Source organism: Lepidochelys kempii, chromosome 4 (genome assembly GCF_965140265.1).
Source record: "Lepidochelys kempii isolate rLepKem1 chromosome 4, rLepKem1.hap2, whole genome shotgun sequence".
Classification (NCBI taxonomy): domain Eukaryota; kingdom Metazoa; phylum Chordata; order Testudines; family Cheloniidae; genus Lepidochelys; species Lepidochelys kempii.
In genome coordinates this window covers 73,806,103-73,828,014 of record NC_133259.1, presented here as the reverse complement: position 1 = coordinate 73,828,014, position 21,912 = coordinate 73,806,103, and the positions used below count along the sequence as shown (strand labels likewise).

The following is a 21,912-nucleotide window of genomic DNA, read 5'->3' as shown; positions in this document are numbered from 1 at the left end:
TAAAGGGTTAAGAAGCTAAAGGTAACCTCGCTGGCACCTGACCAAAATGACCAATGAGGAGACAAGATACTTTCAAAAGCTGGGAGGAGGGAGAGAAACAAAGGGTCTGTGTCTGTCTGTAGTCGTCTTGGCCGGGGACAGAACAGGAATGGAGTCTTAGAACTTTTAGTAAGTAATCTAGCTAGGTATGTGTTAGATTATGATTTCTTTAAATGGCTGAGAAAAGAATTGTGCTGAATAGAATAACTATTTCTGTCTGTGTATCTTTTTTGTAACTTAAGGTTTTGCCTAGAGGGGTTCTCTATGTTTTTGAATCTAATTACCCTGTAAGATATCTACCATCCTGATTTTACAGGGGGGATTTCTTTATTTCTATTTACTTCTATTTTTTATTAAAAGTCTTCTTGTAAAACACTGAATGCTTTTTTATTGTTCTCAGATCCAAGGGTTTGGGTCTGTGGTCACCTATGCAAATTGGTGAGGCTTTTTATCCAACATTTCCCAGGAAAGGGGGGGTGCAAGTGTTGGGAGGATTGTTCAGTGTTCTTAAGATCCAAGGGTCTGGATCTGTAGTCACCTAAGCAAATTGGTGAGGCTTTTTACCAAACCTTGTCCAGGAAGTGGGGTGCAAGGTTTTGGGAAGTATTTTGGGGGGAAGGACGCGTCCAAACAGCTCTTCCCCAGTAACCAGTATTAGTTTGGTGGTGGTAGCGGCCAGTCCAAGGTGTAATATTTTGTACCTTGGGGAAGTTTTGACCTAAGCTGGTAAAGATAAGCTTAGGAGGTTTTTCATGCAGGTCCCCACATCTGTACCCTAGAGTTCAGAGTGGGGGAGGAACCGTGACATGAGCTTTTTCAAAAAACTCACAGTCTTGAAGACTCTCCTCTTCTGGAAGCCAAGCCACTGGTTCCTGTCCCACTCTGCCTCCCGTTGCACCCCAAAGTAGACTTGCAGTGCAGGTCTACTCTGAAAAATGGCTCATAAGCATGGCATTGGGTCTCTCACTGACTTCCATGCTCCTAGCCCTGCAGATTTCAGAGCGAAGTGGAGTTCTTTTCTTCTCATACATCATCACCAGTAACACAAGATCTAAAGGCCAAACATGTCTTTTATACCTGTATCCCCACTGCCTTCAATGAGGGCAGAATATTTGGTCTGCAGATTTTATATTACTGGCGATGCTGCATAAGGAAAAGAATTTGAAGTGATCCTCAGCACCCAGATTGACATTTAATGATATTTTTACAGTCCTATTATTGAGACAGAACTGCACATCAAGGATGGCAGTGTAGCTCATGTTAAATAATAATGTCTATAAATAAGAAAGAGTAAATTGGCCTTTTACAGTATGGTCCCAGGATTCTTTGCCTTTACAAAACTAGGTCAATACACTGATATCACATTTTAAATACCTTTGCATTATCTTGATGGTCATTCATGTAAGCTGTAAATGTTGTTAATTAATTAATTCAATTAACTATTACTCACTTGTTGTTTTGGCTCCAATCACAACCAAAAACTGCAGCTGGATGTTTGTACTTGTGAAGAACTTTGCCATCAATAGTTCGAATAATACTGAAATCAATTACAATATGGTAATAAGAAAAAAAACCCAACATACTCAGTAGGACAACCCAGGTCAAAATTGATTTTATGTGCATCTATAATCAACATAAGGAGTCAGATTGCAGAAGTGCACAAGTGAAGGAAGAACAGAAGAAGGCTTCCCATCTTTGCAGCCCCCACAAAGGCCACAGTTATAGTCCTTGTGCTTCCCCAAATACAAGGGCTGGTTAGAGGTAGTATACCTTTCCTTAGAGACATAAGATCATAGAACCGTAGGATTAGAAGGAACCACAAGGGCAGGGGTGAAAGTAAAATTGAACTCTTACCAGTACGGGGGCCAGCTCCAGCCCTCCCAGAAGGGGTGGGGCACCAGGCAGGGCGCGGCTGGGCAGTAGCGGCAGCTGTGGCTGGAGCCCCAGGCCCTTTTAAATCGCCGGCCCCGGGGCAGCTGCTCCTTTTGGCCCCCTCCTGTCAGCAGCCCGGGGGGTGGCAAAAGGGGCAATGATGTTCAAGTGCTGCAGCAGCAGCGCTTTAAGCAAGGTCCTTAAAGCGCTGCCATGGCAGTGCTTTAAAGTTAGTGGTACGGGCTGGTACCACCGACCACTTTTTACCAGTACCAACCCGTACCGCCTTACTTTCACCCCTGCACAAGGGTCATCTAATCTAACACCCTGCCAACATGCAGGATTTGTTGTGTCCAAACCATCCAAGACAGATGGCTATCCAGCCTCTTTTGGAAACCTCCAGTGAAGGAGCTTCCATAACTTCCCTAGGCAAGTGTGACACCAACCAACAAACATTAAGGAAATGGTTCCACTGTGCCTGAACATTCTCATGTTCTCCTTGGCCACACCTCCTTTTGTCTCTTCACAGCTAGGGGGAACTAGAGTTCCATACCTACGCCTGCTTGATCATAATGCAAGCCGTAGTGCACATACCATTAACATGAAACAATACTGCATTTTTGTTAGCAAGTGGCATGATATATGCATCTGTTGCTACTGTGTTGTCTGCTGTTGATGTAGTGCTATGTAACTTTATATTAATATATATAAGCAGAACACATCCAATAGTTATTTATGCCAAGATCTTAAACATTAAATATACGGTGCTATCAAAGTTCACCTGCCCAAATACCGGATTGCTTTTCAACATGACACTCACCAGAATCCGTCACCACTGCAGGTCGCTATTCTTTTGGAATCTTTATGACTCCAGGCAATGCAGAAGATTCCATTCTTTCCATGCTTCAAAAAATGCAAAATACCTATCAATAAGAAATAATTCACCCCCTTTTCTCTTAGTTACTGACTTCTCTGTGGTTTTGCAAGTAGGATTCAGCTCCATTTCCCTAAGTACCGTATATACACTGCACTTTTACACAGTAATGAGGCCCTAGCCTTGTTGGGCCATGAAGGCTATGTGACCAGGAAAAAGGGAGTGCGGCTGGAGTCCCACTGTGCTCTAGTGATCCCCAGATACTCTAAACTATGCTGTGGGTAGGCCTGCTCCAGAACCTTCTACAGGATCAGAGAGTCACAACTGCAGAGTGAGCACTTTGTGTCCATATGAACTTGGCTGGGGGTTAGCTGGCTGCTGGGTACTTAACTTGGACAAGATTGAGAAAGTTAGTGGTCTGTGTGAAGCAGCTAGAAAAGTTGGTGGAATATATATCAACACCACTCACTGAGGAAAGGTAACTTGTAACACAGGTGTGCACACTAGGCGTGTTTTTAGATCTTGGGCTACTTCTGGATGCCTAAGTGGCATCTGTGGTCAAGAACTTTATTTTTCCATCTGTGTCTGCTGAGAAGAAGACAACTTTTTTCTTTCTCTGATGCTGAGTTTACCACAGTTATCCATGTCTTTGTCACCTCCAGATTAGATTGCTGTAAGGCGGTCTACATGGGGCTACACATTGAGACCACTTGGAAAATGAAGTTAATGCAAAATGATGCAACCAGTTTATTAAACAGAGCTTTATCCCAGGAGCAAATTACATCAGTGCTGTACTGACCACCACTAAGATTCCAAGTAATGCAAGCCCATAAGAGGGGCACTTATTACAGCTTTTTATAAGTCTAACTCAGTGTTTCCCAAACTGGGGACGCCGCTTGTTCAGGTAAAGCCTGCCAGGCATCCCCAGTTTGGGAAACATTGGTCTAAATCAATAATTAATTCACAGTGCACTGCTAACGCAGCATTGTCATTCTGGAGTGAGGCCTTAGGACTAAAAATTAAACCTCAGTTTTATATCTGTTAGCAATCATCACTACCACATTATATTTTGATATATTTTTGAGTCCAAAGATTAATAAAATAGACTAGAATAAAATAGAATGTGTGCGCTTTTGAGAGGAAATATTCCTCTTTGCTTTTGGATCCTCTGTAAGTCACTAGTAAAGCAATGATATTGAAGTGATGGATCCTAGCATGTCACAAAACCAATTTAAGGAAGTGAGTTGTACCTGTTCCAGAGCTCAGACTGGGTGTAATAAACTTGGCTATATTTTTAAGTTAAGTTAAATACCTCTTTAAAACATACAAACACTGATCCAGCTTTATCTAGATGAGCACTAGATGGAGCCACTAGCTTACATTTAAGAAACCAAGCAAAATAAACGCATCTCACCTCACTGAACCGGGTTACCATTTTGCCTCTAGGGACATCCCAGATAAAACCACCATTCCTGGAGGTTGCACCAGCTATGCAGTTCAAATCCCCTTTGAGGAACAGACATGAGAGACACATTATAATGAGTACAGGGTCAGTGTTATTTTTACATATATAATTTTTCATTTTAATTAAAGAAATACATAACCATATGATAGCAACAGCAGATTAGCAACGTACCCTCACAATTTGAGCCCAGCATTTGCAGGGGATTTGACACTAGTTCAGAAGCAGCAGTTCCAACAAAAGCCTTGTGTGTTCTACCCTCCTACTGTAAGCACCGCTGTGCAAGGTAGACGCTGACTGGTTGCAAACACGAGCTCAACTCCCATCCCAACCCCCTGCATTGAATGCAGAGAGAGGACAAGATGTAGCACCTGACAGCAGTTAGTTGTCCACAGGCTTTCTTTGAAACTGTAAATGCCCCACAATGTCTAGTGCTTAAAGCATCTGCATAAAATTATGTAGTTTCACTTTAAACCTGTCTGAACAGCAGAACACAGCAGAAAAAGTGCTCTCTCTCTCTCATAGTTGGGCACACATAGGACAGATGTGAGGACACTTGAGCAATCACTTTTCTTTTTAAATTACTTCCAGTCTTGGACCATCAGATTCCACTACTATCTATCCTTATAGGTCCCCATCACTGTAATACCTGAGTACTTCAAACACATTTGTGAATTCATCTTCACAGTACTCCTACGATGTAGGGAATCATTACTGTACATATTCTACAATGGGGAATTAAGGCACAGAACCACAAGACTCCACTTCCTCACCATTGTGACTCAATCCCAGAACAGAAACTGCTGCTGTTAACCATGCATGTCTCATATAGAAAACACCCATACGATGTAGAAACAATAAATTTTGGATTATACTTAAGGGGCTAAGAGGAGAAAATCTGGAGAGGGACCCCGGGGAGCAGAAAAGATATTCAAGTAGGTGGAGTTATGGAGGAGGCAAAAGAGAAATCAGTATGTTCAAAGTTCTTTCTCCAGATCAAATCCAAATGTTGGCAAATATTGTACATGTGGGAGCTAATGAATTTGGGGGATGATGCAAGCCAAAAAGTGGAAAGGGATCAACATTTTCTCTTTCAGATAAAGTTATTTCTTTCCCACAAATCAAATTACAAATACGTTTCTATTGTATGTTATTTGTTTTTGATAATGACCTATCTCCTAGTACTACTAATGCAGGGCATAAAGAAAAGAATGGGGGATTCCAGTCACCCTGTGTAAGGGTGAAGGAGTGGTTGGCAGGACCTAAGCAGTAACTGCTGCAGATTTGAGGCTGTTGTCGTAATTACAGAAGAGCTCTGCTGTTGCTCTGTTGGATAGGGAAAGATTCATCCTCCTGTTCCCGGAAGACTCTCTAGCAGCAAGCATAGCTATGTGGACATGATATTTTGAGGAAGATTCCCCCAAAGGGCCCTTTTCAGCAGTTTGGCAAAACTGACACTGTAGTCAATGGGAGTTTTGCCTAAGTTAAAAGCACTGAACAGCACCCTTAGATGGGCTTGGGGACACATCTCCCAGAGGATCACTAAGATCAACTGTTGTTGGTAGGTAGCCTCTCCCCTTCAGATCCACAATGAACACATGAAGAAAGCCCTTGCACAGGTTTCTCAAATCCTGCCTCCACTCCAGTGAAGCAAAAATGCCCTGGTTGTGGTGCAGTCAGGGCATTTTACAAATAGATGCTGAGGAGAGGGAAGGATTCTTCCTTACAGATGGACAGCTCCACAGAATAGCATGTACATTCCAGCTTGCCAACTTGAGAATTACATGAACATTTACTTGAATTCATCAGATCAACTGCATTTTGTGCAGGAAATTTCAATCATCATATAACAATATTTATGCCTAAAATCAAATACTCTTACCTGGAGCCCAAGAAAGAGAATAAATGACCCCTTCATTCCCAGGTGAGGTGTAGACTGCTGTTAAAGTGTTTATATCCCAAACTTTTATTGTTCCATCAAATGATGCTGTAGCTAGAAGATCAGGGTTATTGGGTTTGAATTTACAGTCAAAGATGGTTTCAACATGTCCCTAAAATGAGAGAATAAAAACAATGAGTACTAGTACATTAAAGATTTATTTCTTACATGAACACAGTTGATTTAATTGATAAACTAACCCTATTTTCTGTAGTTTTAACTCCTCTTTACTGTAGTTCTCTAACATCTTTATGTCTATATTAACATTTTATATTAATATTTTAGCATGCAATTTAGAGATTTACATAGTCCCTTAAACCAGTCATTCTCAACGTGAGGTACATATACCCCATAGAGTACGCAGCGGTCTTCCAGAGGATACACCAGCTCATCTAGATATTTGCCTGGTTTTACAACAAGTTACATAAAAAGCAATAGTGAAGCCAGTACAAACTAAAATTTCATAGAGACAATGACTTGTTCATACTGTTCTATATACTACACACTAGAATGTACGTACAATATTTATATTCCAATTGATTTATTTTATAATTCTATGGTAAAAATGAGAAAGTAAGCAATTTCTCAGTAACAGTGTTCTGTGACACTTTTGTATTTTTACATCTGATTTTGTAAGCAAGCAGTTTTTAAGTGAGGTGAAATTTCGGGTACACAAGACAAACCAGACTCCTGAAAAGGGTACAGTGGTCTTGAAAGGTTGAGAGCTAATTCCTTAAATTGCCAAAAACACTTTTTTTATTTCTAGATTTTAAAAAAAATGTTTAACCTATTTTCACCATTATATTTTCTTTAGAAGTCTTACTACAAAGCAAATGAATTGCTGAGTTTTAAGTAACTGAAAACTATGTGAGTGAAAAATATAACAGAAAAAGCTAATGATCCTTCACTTGAATGCAAGACACTAAAATAAAACCTACCAAACCAACTACAGGCTCCAACAGAGCCATACTTTTCAGCTAATCAGTTAATAGTAAAAGGTATAATAAGCATCTGGATCTCTCCTCTCTCTCTCTCTCTCATTCCAAAGGATTAAAAAAAACCCAGCAAAATAGAATATGCCACAGGTCAAATTCTGCTCCAAGCAGCACCTGTGCACACTGGGGAAATTAACACTGCCAACCCCCTGTAGAATTGCACAGGTGTAAATGAGCAGAATTTGGCTTTGTGCATCAGTCATTATGACTGAAGTGTTATTAATTGGGCTGTACCTAAATGCGAAGTCATTTCTATTTTAAAATTCAATTTTCTGATGTTATGTTCTTTTTCTTCCAAATGTGTTTGTTTTATGACCTTTTTGGAAAACAAGTATGTGAAATTGACATGAAAGTTCTAAGGTACTATTCTCAGTAGCTGGACACCTTTTGCTCTTGCGAAAATGGACTTGTGAAAAAATAAGTTGTAGAGAAAGTTCCAAAGCATTCTTTTCAAACCCTTATTTTGTTTTCAGACATAATGTCTGTTTCCATAAAAATGGAAATAAACAAACTGGCTGCTTACAGATTAAATCAGCAAGAATTCTAACAGTTTCTTTTCTGGTTTCCCATTTCTGCTTCCATTTTCATGGACATGGATGGATGCTGGAATCATACTTACAGTAATCGTCTGTATATTTAAACAAGCTTTTGTTTAATAAACTATATTTCGTTTTCTTAATTTAAAAATATTAAAACCATTTTTAACAAAATCACTAACACTAAGTGGTGAAGTTCCACCAAACTCCTGGAATATCTCCAGTGGTGGATGAGCTAAGGTATACACAGTTAATGTCTGTTTACACTTCTAATATCCCAGACCTGTAATTCTCCACCAGTGGCGTACCATAATCCAGGATTAGATGACCTGGTAGTAAAAATGCCTGTGCCTTATCTATCCTACAGCTTCCAAGGTTGTTACCAAAGGAGCTGTAATTCTGCAGTAGAGAATTACATTTCTGAATTTTCCCATTGCAAACACACCCACAGTGTGACCCAACATTTTGCTGCATGAAACTGCTTTGCTAATTCTAATTCTTACCTGATCATTGAAAAAAGACATTATGAAGTAATGTTAGTAGTTTTACATTTTTGTTTTACTTTCTATTTCTCTATGACATTTTCATAGGTTCTCTCACGGTGCTTACTCAGACATAACTCACTGGTTTCACTAGATGCTTTGCTTGCATATGGACTGCAGGATCACACTATGAGATGTTTGAAAACAATATTTATTTGCCTGCTTTGCTAAGAGTTTTTCATTTGAGTAGACTGTTTTTTCCTCAATACTCCTTTTTAGTTTTTTACTTAAATCCAACATGACACTGCATTTTTTATCTCCTTGTTTATTAAGAGCATCATCAGTGAACTCATCAGCACTATTTTCAGCATGTGCTAGCTGGATAATTGACATGCAGCATAAAAAGGGTCACATAACTATTATACTCCTTTTCTTCATCCATTATTGAAGGAGTAATACTTCTTTTTTTTTTGTGAGGTGAGAGAGGAGGGGAGATGGGAAGAGTTAAACTGATACTTAAAATATGAAGTATTTCCCTCACTAAATAATATTAGTTTTAAGGTAGTTCAAAGTTGGGCCCTACATTATTTGGCAGTCTTCCTTTGTAGTGAAGAATTAAGTTCAACATTCTAGAGCTGTTATTATAAGGTTTCTAAATCTTCAGCTCCTTTTTATTTATGGAAGCTGATTTGCCTGCACACTACACTATAGGCTCTATGCTCAGTCCTTGATTATTGTGCATAAAAATGCTGTATGTATATTAATAATTATTATTTCATTCAAAACATTGGACAGGCAAAGGAGACATACCAAATCTCTAAGGAAATCCCATTTCTTGGCTCCCATGTCATAAAGTCCCACTCCACCATCCATAAAACAGCAGACAGCATGGCCAGGAGGAAGAGAGAATGCTTGGTTTTGGGTTAGAGTTGGGGGTGGAACGGCCTCACTGGTAGATGATGTATGATGATTTTTAGTAGGAGAATGTGATGAAAGTGCTTAATACAAAGATATAAACATATTAACATATTTTGTTTTTTTTTCATATTTAAAAACAAGTAGCAATTACATCACTTCACATCAGGGCTTGTAAAATTCATTTGCCTATTTAACGTTGACAAGTAGGAAGGTTTCCATGGTGAGAGGGTGGGCCTGAGTATATCTGATATTGTGCGTCTCCCAATAAACCCTTCTAAACATCAACAGGGGAGAAGAGAAATCCCTTAGAAAAATATTCAAGAAACTTTTAAAAAATAACAGGTTATACCATTTAAAGGGTGCTGTGTCAGAATCCACAATTTTTGAAAATTAGTCTTCTTCAAAAAATTTAAGTTGATAGCGTCCCTCAAAATATCAAGGTAACAGTAACAAAAGTGACAGGAATTGGTACTGGTGGTAGAAAAATGGTGGCTGACATAAAACAGAAGAACAGGAGTTAAATAAGGCTAATATTAGCATCTTTATTATTTGTTTTTGGAAATGCCCAAGATGTGCTAGGTGCTGTACAGACATTCAAGAAGGGATTTCATAGTCTAAGGAAAAACAAACAGCTAGGAAGAGGTTAGAGGAACCAGGAACAACAAGATAATTAGACTCATTCTCTGTAGTAGGGCAGAAGTGGGTCTCTAAAAGGAACTTAAATATGGGTCTATGCCTTGGTAACTTGGAAGCTGTACAATGCATAGAGGTTGCATAGAAGAAGGCAGGGAGATGAGTATGGGACAAATTGATAAACAGGCAGATGAGAGTGGGAAAGTCAACAGTGTGGAGAGGACAGGAACAATGTGTGCTGAACAAGGGAGGATAAGTATATGGAGCTTTGAAGGTGGAGGTAAGAAGCTTAAATTTGATGCAACAGCAATCTAGTTACATTCTCAAAACACTGTCTCTAGGCTGATGAAAGAGTGCAAAAACATGTTCTAGGACGTTTGAAGAATTCATAGAATAAAAGGGAGAAAGTGGATGACATGCTAATAGGTAACCTTCCCTTTCAGTCTCTCTCTTTCATGGTAAGAGATTATGTGTTCAACAAAATGTCTTTTCTGATTTTTGTACTATTAATCTATTAAGGCTAGAGAACTGGAATCAATACACAACTTGCATTACACATCTTTACATGTATGCAATGTTGTTGTACCCATGTTGGTCCCAGGATATTAGACAGACAAGGTGGGTGAGGTAATATCTTTTATTAGACCAACTTCTGTTGGTGTGAGTGACAAGATTTGAAGCTTCCAGACAGCGTCAAGTGTAACCAGACAAAGATCTCTGTATAAGCTCAAAAGCTTGCCTCTCTCACCAACAGAAGTTGGTCCAATAAAAGATATTATCTCACCAACCTTGCCTCACCTTGTTTACTGTGTTCCTTCTCTATAAAGCTATTCTAAGGGGCTACAAACTTTGCATATTGTTATGAGGTATCTGTTATAAACAGAGAACGTATATCGTACTTCACCAGGGTTGGGAGCAAGACTGTAGTATTCCTACATGAGGGACTGCCTGTGCCTAATAAGAAAGAATTTAACAAAAGGTTTGATTTGATAGCACTTAGTCTGCCCAAAAATGCATTGGTGTAAATGGCTGTTTTGATTAAGGACTGCAGAAGTAGATCCAAAGGCAGGGAGTTTTGCTTAGGGTGTACAGGATCAGACACAAAGAGAAAGGACTATATTATTTTAACTTGCACCCATTGCAATGAATTACAATAATAAAATGTATACTTACACTTTTTCTTTGGAGGAGAATTGAGCACATGTAAACCATGGAATCCCGTTTTCTTCAATTTAAAATTATCTATAGGTGTTGTGCGTGAAACATTCCAAATACGTAACACTCCAACCTGAGAATCTGAGATTTAAAAAAAAAGCTCCATTTATTAATGTTTTTTCTGCATAAACAATGTACATAATTTAAGCACCCAATTAATCAAAAAGTGAAACATTATTTTAAGATTATACATTTAATTCAATGTTACAAGCAGGCTCTCTCATCTTCACAATAATATTACTTTAAATTAGAGATGTTCATTCTTTGAGTACAGTGGGTAAACCTATCAAAACAGCATAAAATATTCTCTCATTCACTCTTCCTCTCTCTCTACTACTACAACAATTCTCCCACAATTCAGCCACATTTTCCCCTTTGCTCTCAGGTTCAGAAAGGAGAAAGGATTGGAACAAGTGAGCTCCAAAAACAACAGAAATGGAAGCGGGGGAGTGGGGAAGGCCCATCCCCCAGCCAATTGTAATCCATGCTGATAAACTCATGGCAAAGCTGCTTGCATCAAGAAAACATTATAGGGATTAAAATAAAAAACAGGAAAGTTTCTGGCCATAAACCCTCTGTCATTTGTTCTCATGGAAAAAAGAGATACAAAATATGGAAAACTGTTTGGAGTCATTTTCTTTGCTTCGTTTTTATGCATTCATTTTTTCTAGAATATGTTAAAATATTTCTGTTTCTATTGACATTAAAGTCAGAGGTATAAAAAAGATTAAACATGAGTACTTATTTTGGAGATTCAATGCTATATTTATAACCATTCAACAATAAACAATAAGAAAAGATTACCTCCAGTAATAAACATTCCAGGAGCACTAGGAACCCAAGCTAAGCACTGAACTGATGCTGCTGCACTAGGAAAATTAAATGCTGTGATACAGCAGAGAGACTCAGAATCAACTAGTCGAATGCCATTATGTAAATTAGCAACAAGAAGATAGTCAGTCGACAGAGGGTCCCATTCCAGGGCTGTCACTGGATCTTCCTCGTCTGTCCCTTCAAGAGACTCTGGTCTTAGGACATGTTTCTGACTCTTAGAACCTTTAAAAGCAAAAGGCAACAGACCACCTTAAATTAGATATAATGTTTCTCAATCACAGTGATTTATGCATAGTTTTGTTGTGTCTGCTTAGGCTGGCAAACCATCCATATTTTTCCCCAACACACTCTGTAGGTTCTTCCACAGGCTGTACTACGGAAGCTAGTAGTACATCCTCTGCTGCACTTACTAACAAATATCGTTCTGACGCCAGCAGACATTTCCACTGCTTCCTTTTTATCTTAATAATGGAAAAAATAGAGTGAAATGGCTGTTCGTGTTTACAGGTTTAGATCCTGCAAACCCTCATTCATGGGTTTGCAGCATCAGGCCCCAGATGCAAGCTAGTTTTAGGTAAATACATCTGCATAAACAAAATAAAATATGAGCGAAGAAAAGAAGAGTGATATAAACCCAGAGAAAGACAGTGATAATGAATCAGAGTAATAATCTTTTTTTCAAATGTAAATGGTCAATTATATTTGTTACATCATTTGTTCAAATTCAAGAGTGGATAAATAACAAATAAAGTCTGAGTATGATACCAGAAGGGACCCTTACATCATCTAGACTGACATCCAGTATATATCAGTTCATCAAATATCACTCATCTACCCCAGCAGTGAGCCCAGTAACTTGTGTTATGATAGTCATTATCCATATTATGGAAAGCTGGCGCTGATTTTTGATATTACAAAAAACAATCCCACTCACAGATAATACAAATCTTTTTTTTTTCAAAGTGATGGTATCCTAGTCAAAATAAACAAACAAACAAACAAACAAACATGCTGTGCTACTTCCCTAGAAACAATGAATTAATTAATTATCTCTAAAGTTATTCAGCTTTTATCTACCTTTGAATTTTGACAACTAAGAATGCCATTAATTTGTCACATTTTGACAAACACTAAAAGCTATCTGTTATCCCTCTGATGGATTTCATTTAATGACTGATGTAGAACAAAAACTACTTCAATTAGCATTAAAAAACTGAATCAAAACGTCTGTTCACTGGGGAACATTTTTCTCTGAGTATTAAAATAATTCACACTATAACTTAGAAGTGTATGGTACTTATGTGGTAGAATTAAACACCACCTGTTGCTGCTGCTGCCGGGGCAAATAATACACGTCAGACTGGATAACAGTGACTAGGTGCATAAATTGATATACATTTCTGTTAGTTCATCTCAGGCCCATAGCTAGCATGTTGACATGGGGTAGAGGACTACGTGACAAGAGGTGCTGTTGTGCTTGCCTTCAAAAGTTCATGTACTTAGTGAAAACCATAGTCTCAGTCAGAGGATTATTTTTTTTTTATTTTCTTTGTATGAAATAAGGAAAAATAAGATACATATTTATGTGATTGTTCAGTATAACAAATATTCCAACATTCAAAGATTCAGAAATATAAAAATATAGATCTTAACATGAAAGTGAGGTGTACCTAAAAGACTGTTCATGAAACTAAAGTTGAAATCTCCTTGGATAATGGCATCTAAATTCTTCCACAAAGGCATTCAGATTCAGTTCTTAACTCAAATCACTTTCCTACGACAGGAGAATTAGGTTTCTCTTTCTGTCATGGGTGATGCTCATCCTTTGGTGTGATAAAATTCTTTTCAAACAAGAAAAGGAATTCTCACAAACTGCAGCTGATGCTCCTAACAACACCACTATAGACATTTCAAAAATAGACAGGAAAGCCTCCTTTAATCTCTTGGCAGCACCAAGAACTTCTTAAAATCCCTTAAAAAGAAAAGGAGTACTAGTGGCACCTTAGAGACTAACCAATTTGTTTGAGCATAAGCTTTTGTGAGCTACAGCTCACTTCATCGGATGCATTCAGTGGAAAATACAGTAAGGAGATTTATATACACACAGAACATGAAAAAAATGGGTGTTATCATACATACTGTAAGGAGAGTGATCACTTAAGATGAGCTATTACCAGCAGGAGAGCGGGGGGGGGGGGGAGAAAACCTTTTGTAGTGATAATCAAGGTGGGCCATTTCCAGCAGTTAACAGGAACGTCCGAGGAGCAGTGGGGGGGCGGGGTGGTGGTGAAATAAAAATGGGGAAATAGTTTTACTTTGTGTAATGACACATCCACTCCCAGTTTCTATTCAAGCCTAAGATAATTGTATCCAATTTGCAAATGAATTCCAATTCAGCAGTCTCTCGCTGGAGTCTGGATTTGAAGTTTTTTTGTTGTAATATCGCAACTTTCATGTCTGTAATCGCGTGACCAGAGAGATTGAAGTGTTCTCCGACTGGTTTATGAATGTTATAATTCTTGACATCTGATTTGTGTCCATTTATTCTTTTACGTAGAGACTGTCCAGTTTGACCAATGTAGATGGCAGAGGGGCATTGCTGGCACATGATGGCATATATCACATTGGTAGATGTGCAGGTGAACGAGCCTCTGATAGTGTGGCTGACGTGATTAGGCCCTATGATGGCGTCCCCTGAATAGATATGCGGACACAGTTGGCAACGGGCTTTGTTGCAAGGATAGGTTCCTGGGTTAGTTGTTCTGTTGTGTGGTTGCTGGTGAGTATTTGCTTCAGGTTGGGGGGCTGTCTGTAGGCAAGGACTGGCCTGTCTCCCAAGATTTGTGAGAGTGATGGGTCGTCCTTCAGGATAGGTTGTAGATCCTTGATGATGTGTTGGAGAGATTTTAGTTGGGGGCTGAAGGTGATGTCTAGTGGCGTTCTGTTATTATCTTTGTTGGGCCTGTCCTGTAGTAGGTGACTTCTGGGTACTCTTCTGGCTCTGTCAATTTGTTTCTTCACTTCCGCAGGTAGGTATTGTAGTTGTACGAATGTTTGATAGAGATCTTGTAGGTGTTTGTCTCTGTCTGAGGGGTTGGAGCAAATGTGGTTGTATCGTACAGCTTGGCTGTAGACGATGGATCGTGTGCTGTGGTCTGGGTGAAAGCTGGAGGCATGTAGGTAGGAATAGCGGTCAGTAGGTTTCCGGTATAGGGTGGTGTTTATGTGACCATCGCTTATTAGCACCATAGTGTCCAGGAAGTGGATCTCTTGTGTGGACTGGTCCAGGCTGAGGTTGATGGTGGGATGGAAATTGTTGAAATCATGGTGGAATTCCTCAAGGGCTTCTTTTCCATCGGTTCAGATGATGAAGATGTCATCAATGTAGCGCAAGTAGAGTAGGGTCATTAGGGGACGAGAGCTGAGGAAGCATTGTTCTAAGTCAGCCATAAAAATGTTGGCATACTGTGGGGCCATGTAGGTACCCATAGCAGTGCCACTAATTTGACTTTGTCCCCAAATGTGAAATAGTTATGGGTGAGGACAAAGTCACAAAGTTCAGCCACCAGGTTTGCCGTGACGTTATCGGGGATACTGTTCCTGATGGCTTGTAGTCCATCTTTGTGTGGAATGTTGGTGTAGAGTGCTTCTATATCCATAGTGGCCAGGATGGTGTTTTCAGGAAGATCACCGATGGATTGTAGTTTCCTCAGGAAGTCAGTGGTGTCTCGAAGATAGCTTGGAGTGCTGGTAGCGTAGGGCCTGAAGAGGGAGTCTACATAGCCAGACAATCCTGCTGTCAGGGTGCCAATGCCTGAGATGATGGGGCGCCCAGGATTTCCAGGCTTATGGATCTTGGGTAGCAGATAGAATGCCCCAGGTCGGGCTTCCAGGGGTGTGTCTGTGCGGATTTCTTCTTGTGCTTTTTCAGGGAGCTTCTTGTGCAAATGCTGTAGTTTCTTTTGGTAACCCTCAGAGGGATCAGAGGGTAATGGCTTGTAGAAAGTGGTGTTGGAGAGCTGCCGAGCAGCCTCTTGTTCATATTCCGACCTATTCATGATGATGACAATTCCTGCTTTTTCAGCCTTTTAGATTATGACGTCAGAGTTGTTTCTGAGGCTGTGGATGGCATGGTGTTCTGCACGGCTGAGGTTATGGGACAAGTGATGCTGCTTTTCCACAATTTCAGCCCGTGCACGTCAGTGGAAGCACTCTATGTAGAAGTCCAGTCTGGTGTCTCGACCTTCAGGAGGAGTCCACCTAGAATCCTTCTTTTTGTAGTGGTGGTAGGAAGATCTCTGTGCATTAGTATGTTGTTAAGAGGCGTGTTGGAAATATTCCTTGAGTCGGAGACGTCAAAATAGGATTCTAGGTCACCACAGAACTGTATCATGTTCGTGGGGGTGGAGGGGCAGAAGGAGAGGCCCTGAGATAGGACAGATTCTTCTGCTGGGCTAAGAGTACAGTTGGATAGATTGACAGTATTGCTGGGTGGGTTAAGGGAACCATTGCTGTGGCCTCTTGTGGCATGTAGTAGTTTAGATAGTTTAGTGTCCTTTTTCTTTTATAGAGAAGCAAAGTATGTGTTGTAAATGGCTTATCTAGCTTTAGTAAGTCCAGCCACGAGGAAGTTTGTGTGGAAGGTTGTTTTTTTATGAGAGTATCCAGTTTTGAGAGCTCATTTTTAATCTTTCCCCGTTTGCTGTAGAGGATGTTGATCAGGTGGTTCCGCAGTTTCTTTGAGAGCATGTAGCACAAGCTGTCAGCATACTCTGTGTGGTATGTAGATGGTAATGGATTTTTTACCTTCAGTCCTTTTGGTACGATGTCCATCTGTTCGCATTTGGAAAGGAAGATGATGTCTGTCTGTATCTGTACAAGTTTTTTCATGAAGTTGATAGATTTCCACTCCATACGGCTAAATGCAGTGCCTTGCATAATGACAGGTTTCAGATTAGCAGCCGTGTTAGTCTGTATTCGCAAAAAGAAAAGGAGTACTAGTGGCACATTAGAGACTAACCAATTTATTTGAGCATTCCCCCCTGCCACCCCCCACTGCTCCTCGGACATTCCTGTTAACTGCTGGAAATAGCCCACCTTGATTATCACTATCTCCTCCTCCCCCCCCCCCCCCGCTCTCCTGCTGGTAGTAGCTCATCTTAAGTGATCACTCTCCTTACAGTGTGCATGATAACACCCATTTTTTCATGTTCTGGGTGTATATTAATCTCCTCACTCTATTTTCCACTGACTGCATCCGATGAAGTGAGCTGTAGCTCACGAAAGCTTATGCTCAAATAAATTGTTTAGTCTCTAAGCTGCCACTTGTACTCCTTTTCTTTTTGAGAATACAGACTAACACGGCTGCTACTCTGAAACTTAACATCCCTTGTTTCAGAGTAGCAGCCGTGTTAGTCTCACGAAAGCTTATGCTCAAATAAATTTGTTAGTCTCGAAGGTGCCACAAGTACTCCTTTTCTTTTTTAAAATCCCTTGCAATTTCTCTCTTCTACCAGTGCATTAAATACAGCCATTTCAACTGTCACCTTCTCAGTATCTAATCCAAGCAAGTAAATCAAAGCACACAGTGATTCCAATTTCAAGATATCTGGAGAGCTGGTGAAATAGACTGCTGGCAACCTTTTGTATAACTTGGAATTCTTCTCAGAAAATCTCCTTTGCAATTCACTGGTTTCATCAATCAATTTTTGTCAAATTTGGGACCTCTGATGCTCATTTACACTTTGGAATTCTGGTAAGTGCTCAGTGACCATGGACTCTTGAAATTTTGCGGGCAATACCATGGCTCTTCTGGGGCACATCTTAATGTTGATGCTTCATCACACACATCTTTCACAACATGGTACTTTGATCAAATGTCTGGGAAAAAGTCAACAAGACAGAGACGTTTGAAGAAGTTCTTCACGGGCAATAGTAATCAATTAAACTCCTTTAGCAGGGTGCATTACTTCCTTCTGAAACTAATTGTTCACATGAGCAAAAACCTTCAAAATCATTCTCATAACCTCAGCTAAGAACAAGAATTTGAGTGATTGTGTAACTTCCAACATCCCTCTTGCACCATATTCATTCACAAAGTCCGACGAATACTCTGAATCTCTTCCAAATTATTGTGAATTATTTCTATGGTTTTCAGGTGACCAGTCCAACTTGCTTCTATGAGTCTTTGCAGGTGCTAGCCTTTATACAGAATACTCATTTCATGCCTGTGAAAAAAAAACTATATAGAAAATTACAGTTTGAGAACAAGCCAGCCACTGTTGAGTTCCTGTCAGACACATGAGAGACCACCAGATGTAGCTGGTGGTTCAACCAGTGCGTGTATTTGCTTGTTTAATCTTTCTTGTAAAAGGATTTGTAACACCTCCTTTGCACACCGATATAACTTTGACATCATCAAAGCAAGAACAAAGTATTTTGAGGGTCAAGACAGTTCATGAAGGTCTTTCAAAATGTATTGTGTAATATCTTCAGCAGTGAGGCCATGTTATCGGGCCACTCCAATAAATCTCTTTTTGGCTTTGAACTCAACAGAGTAGTGTAAAACAGTGGACACATTTTCTACATTAACAGCAGCCTTTGTAGTGTCACATTTCAGGCAGAAGAACTTAACATTGCTATTTTTTCTGAATAGCTTCAACAATATCTTTCAAAACCTTCTTCATTATATCAGTTATTTCATGCTGAATTTCAGCAGAAGTGTACTTCACAGTTTTCTGAATGGTTTTCAGAGCATCCTTGAATGTTGAATCTTGTCCTACAGTAAACTTAAGTAGGTTGATGAAAATTCCTAATGAGTTGTTCAGAGTAAGATCTACGTCCTTGAAGTTTATTATATCTTGATCTCCTGTCAGAAGCAACTCATTTATCACAGCAAACTGATTAATTTTTGGAAGGTTTTAATTAGTACATTTTTCTTTTGATTTGTGAGGATGACACCAAAGCAGCAATTGTGGCATCTGAAAAAGGAAGTTATGATGAAATAAATATAATCAAATTCATAATTCATTAATGATATTGAGCAAATTAATAAACTGAAATCATAAAAACAGTAAAAAAAATTGTATGCTGGATCTACCACATCAAGTTTTGGAGTTTTCCTCAAGATAAGGGATTTAAAGTTTATAGGTGCTAAACAGAAGGCTTTAAGATAGGTTAAGGATTTGGAGTTATACACATGATTTTGTGCAGGACTCGGGTCTAGACCCCTGATTTGACACTAGAAGGTGAATCTCAGCAAAAGGACATGAAAATATAAATGTGAAATGTAAAAATAGCAAAAAATTACCTGTAGCTTCTCTTTTCCTTGTTGCAGTCCAATCTGCCATTGTATTCAAGTGGACTAAGCATTTTTCATGTTTGATTAAACCTTTGCCTTGATAGAGTGCATTTTTCTAATTGCAGAATCCAGATTTGATAAAAACCATATCAGTTCCCATTCCACCAGCATTGCCAGGGTGTGCATACACCCACCAAGGAAAATAAAATGGACTTATCAGTTTTAACAGAATAGTCCAACCATGCAGAGGTGACGTGTGGGGGAAGCACGGTGGGGAACATGCCCCCTCCCTGATTTTTTGATTTTGCCCCCAAACCCAGACTGGGTGGCCCACTGTGATGAGTCAGGGGGTGAAGGTGGCGCTCCCTCCCCAAGCCCACTGCATAGGGCTTGGGGCCTGAGTCACCTAGCGTCACCACTTGCCCCCTTCCCCAAATGTTCCTCTGCCCCCCCCCCCCGAGGGGACACACCTCACAGTTTGAAAACCTCTGTGGGGAGGTCACATACCCCACAGAACCTATAAATTATGCCCCCCCCCCATTATCAACAGTTATGTATCGCCTCTACAGTCATGGCCGGGTTATGCACCACTTTTCATTAAAACAACTCAGCACACCTCCAATATTTATTTTAGGAAAATTAATTTCAGTTGCACTGGTTTCAGAATTCCAAGATCTCAGGGTATCAATGAACCATTCTTGTATATAACCTTATTATGTTTTGTATTATCTTCTACAGTAGATGGTGAGCTTGGTCAAGTCTATTTCTTTATGAGATGGATGGATCATAAAATTTGTCCATTTTGGAAACTATTTATAGCTATTCCACCATGTACAGGAAAAGCCTGGATCTGTAGGTCAGTGTGGTGTTGACCTGGGGAGGCTGTGTTTGTGGCATCAATAGAAGGGTAAAAATCAGCTATTGGCTCTATGCTACATTTTTAGACAACAAAACAAACCAACCCATTTCTCTCTTTTCAAAGTCATAATAGTAATACAATGGTAGCCATCACAGTTGCCAATCCAAGAAATCCTGTGAATTCAAATATTCAGATTTATTATTGTAAGCAAATTTTTCAAATCAGAGCAATCCTCAGTGAGAGCTAAACTATCTTCTGGCTCAGACTGTCTTAATTAGGGTTTCCTAGCAACTATTTGGTATTTACCTTCTTATTTAGGGTTTGATCCACTTATGCACAGCCTAACTCTCCTCTTGTGAGTAGTCCTATTTGCTATAATGGGACTATTCCAGTAAGTAAAGTTACTCACATGCTAAACTGTTTGCAGGGTACGAGACTTAACTAATTATATTCTCTGCTTGAATGCAAAAGTGTGGAATTTATATTTTAGATATAGCAGAGTGATGTAAAATTGCTAGATTTTACTCTATAGAAAAAGGTTCCAGTGAATGAGTCCAAGTTGTAATAATGATCTCACTCAAACCAAAACAATCCTAATCAGAAAACTGTAGGTTGTACCTCTGTGTTTACACGCACAAACTTTAAGGCCAGAAGGGACCATCATGATCATCTAGTCTGACCTGCACATTGCAGGACACAGAACTTCAGCTATCCCCTCCTGTAATAGCCCCATCACCTGTGGCTGAGATACTGTAGTCCTCAAATAACGATTTAAAGACATCAGGTTAGAGAGAATCCATCATTTACTCTAGTTTAAATCAGTAAATGACCCATGCTGCAAAGGAAGGCGAAAAACCCACAGGGTCTCTGCCAATCTGACCTGGCTGAAAATTCCTTCCTACCCTCAGATATGGCAACCTGTTGAACCCTGAGCATCCCGGTAAGACCCTCCAGCCAGATGCCTGGGAAAGAATTATCTGTAGTAACTCAGAGCCCTCCACATCTAGGGCCCAATTTCCAGTCTTTGGGGATTTTTGCTACTAGCAGTCACAGATGGGACACTTGTCATTGTAGGCAATCTCCTGATACTATTCCCTCCAAATACTTATCAAGATCAGTCTTGAAACAAGTTAGGATTTTTGCCCCCCACTGTTCCCCTTGGTTTAATCTGAAGTCAATTCTATGCTGCTGGGAACTGAGATTTCCCCAAGAGTAATGAATAATGCTGACATTGTAAAAGTAGAATGAATTATATTGAAATTATAATTCATTAAAGAAATGCTACTTGAAGGGTTTGTTGAAATATAGTTGTCAGGAAGAGAAACATTAAGGAGTGTGAGACAATGGGTCCTCAAACTAATTAACTTAGAGCTCCTACTGAGCTAGGAGATTGGTAAACGTTAGTATGCATATAAGATATGTATGTATATTTGTCAGTTTCTGCTTCCTTTTGTCTCTTATGTTAAATTGGCTTTGGCTTATTTGTATAAATAAGTTAGCTTGAGCCTAAGAGAGATGCTCACATATATCTGGGTGCATTGGCAAAGCGCTTTGCTAATAAACAGAGTGGTCTGACAAATTCAGTGAGTCTTGAATCTGACTTTGACAACATCAAGTGGTAAAAACTCACATTATTGTTCGCCATGTTAGCCAGAGTTCTACTTACCTTTGCAAGTTTCTTACATTCTTGAAATATCTAATTCCCAAATCTACTACTCCTATTTTCACCTTCAAATCATTTTGGCCAAACCCACATGTGTGTACATGGCCCAACAGTAAATCATATATTTTCATTTTATTGATGCTTTCCATTAGGCTGAGACAGCACTCCTGGAAGTAACACATAGTATCAGAGAAAGTATAGCCTTTGGAAGTGCTAATTTGGTACAAAGAGCAGCAGCAGGAGAAATACAAGAATTCTAGCATGGTTCTTAGCATTGTCCGAAAACTAACA

At 39.6% G+C, this 21,912-nt stretch overlaps 1 protein-coding gene across 11 annotated transcripts in view; it reads right to left on the bottom strand.

The window, feature by feature from the left end:
• The window catches only part of WDR17 (WD repeat domain 17), a 122,867-nt gene that overhangs the window by 42,019 nt on the left and 58,936 nt on the right, over nucleotides 1-21,912 (bottom strand). For 10 of the 11 annotated variants that reach the window (XM_073341676.1, XM_073341675.1, XM_073341679.1 and 7 more), the window contains 7 exons: nucleotides 11,770-12,021; nucleotides 10,924-11,046; nucleotides 9,010-9,197; nucleotides 6,130-6,298; nucleotides 4,200-4,291; nucleotides 2,732-2,814; nucleotides 1,490-1,576 (listed from right to left, as the gene is read on the bottom strand). In XM_073341676.1, the coding sequence (XP_073197777.1) occupies nucleotides 1,490-1,576; nucleotides 2,732-2,814; nucleotides 4,200-4,291; nucleotides 6,130-6,298; nucleotides 9,010-9,197; nucleotides 10,924-11,046; nucleotides 11,770-12,021 (994 nt within the window). The remainder of the gene's footprint in view (nucleotides 1-1,489; nucleotides 1,577-2,731; nucleotides 2,815-4,199; nucleotides 4,292-6,129; nucleotides 6,299-9,009; nucleotides 9,198-10,923; nucleotides 11,047-11,769; nucleotides 12,022-21,912) is intronic. The other variant, XM_073341680.1, reaches the window with a different exon arrangement.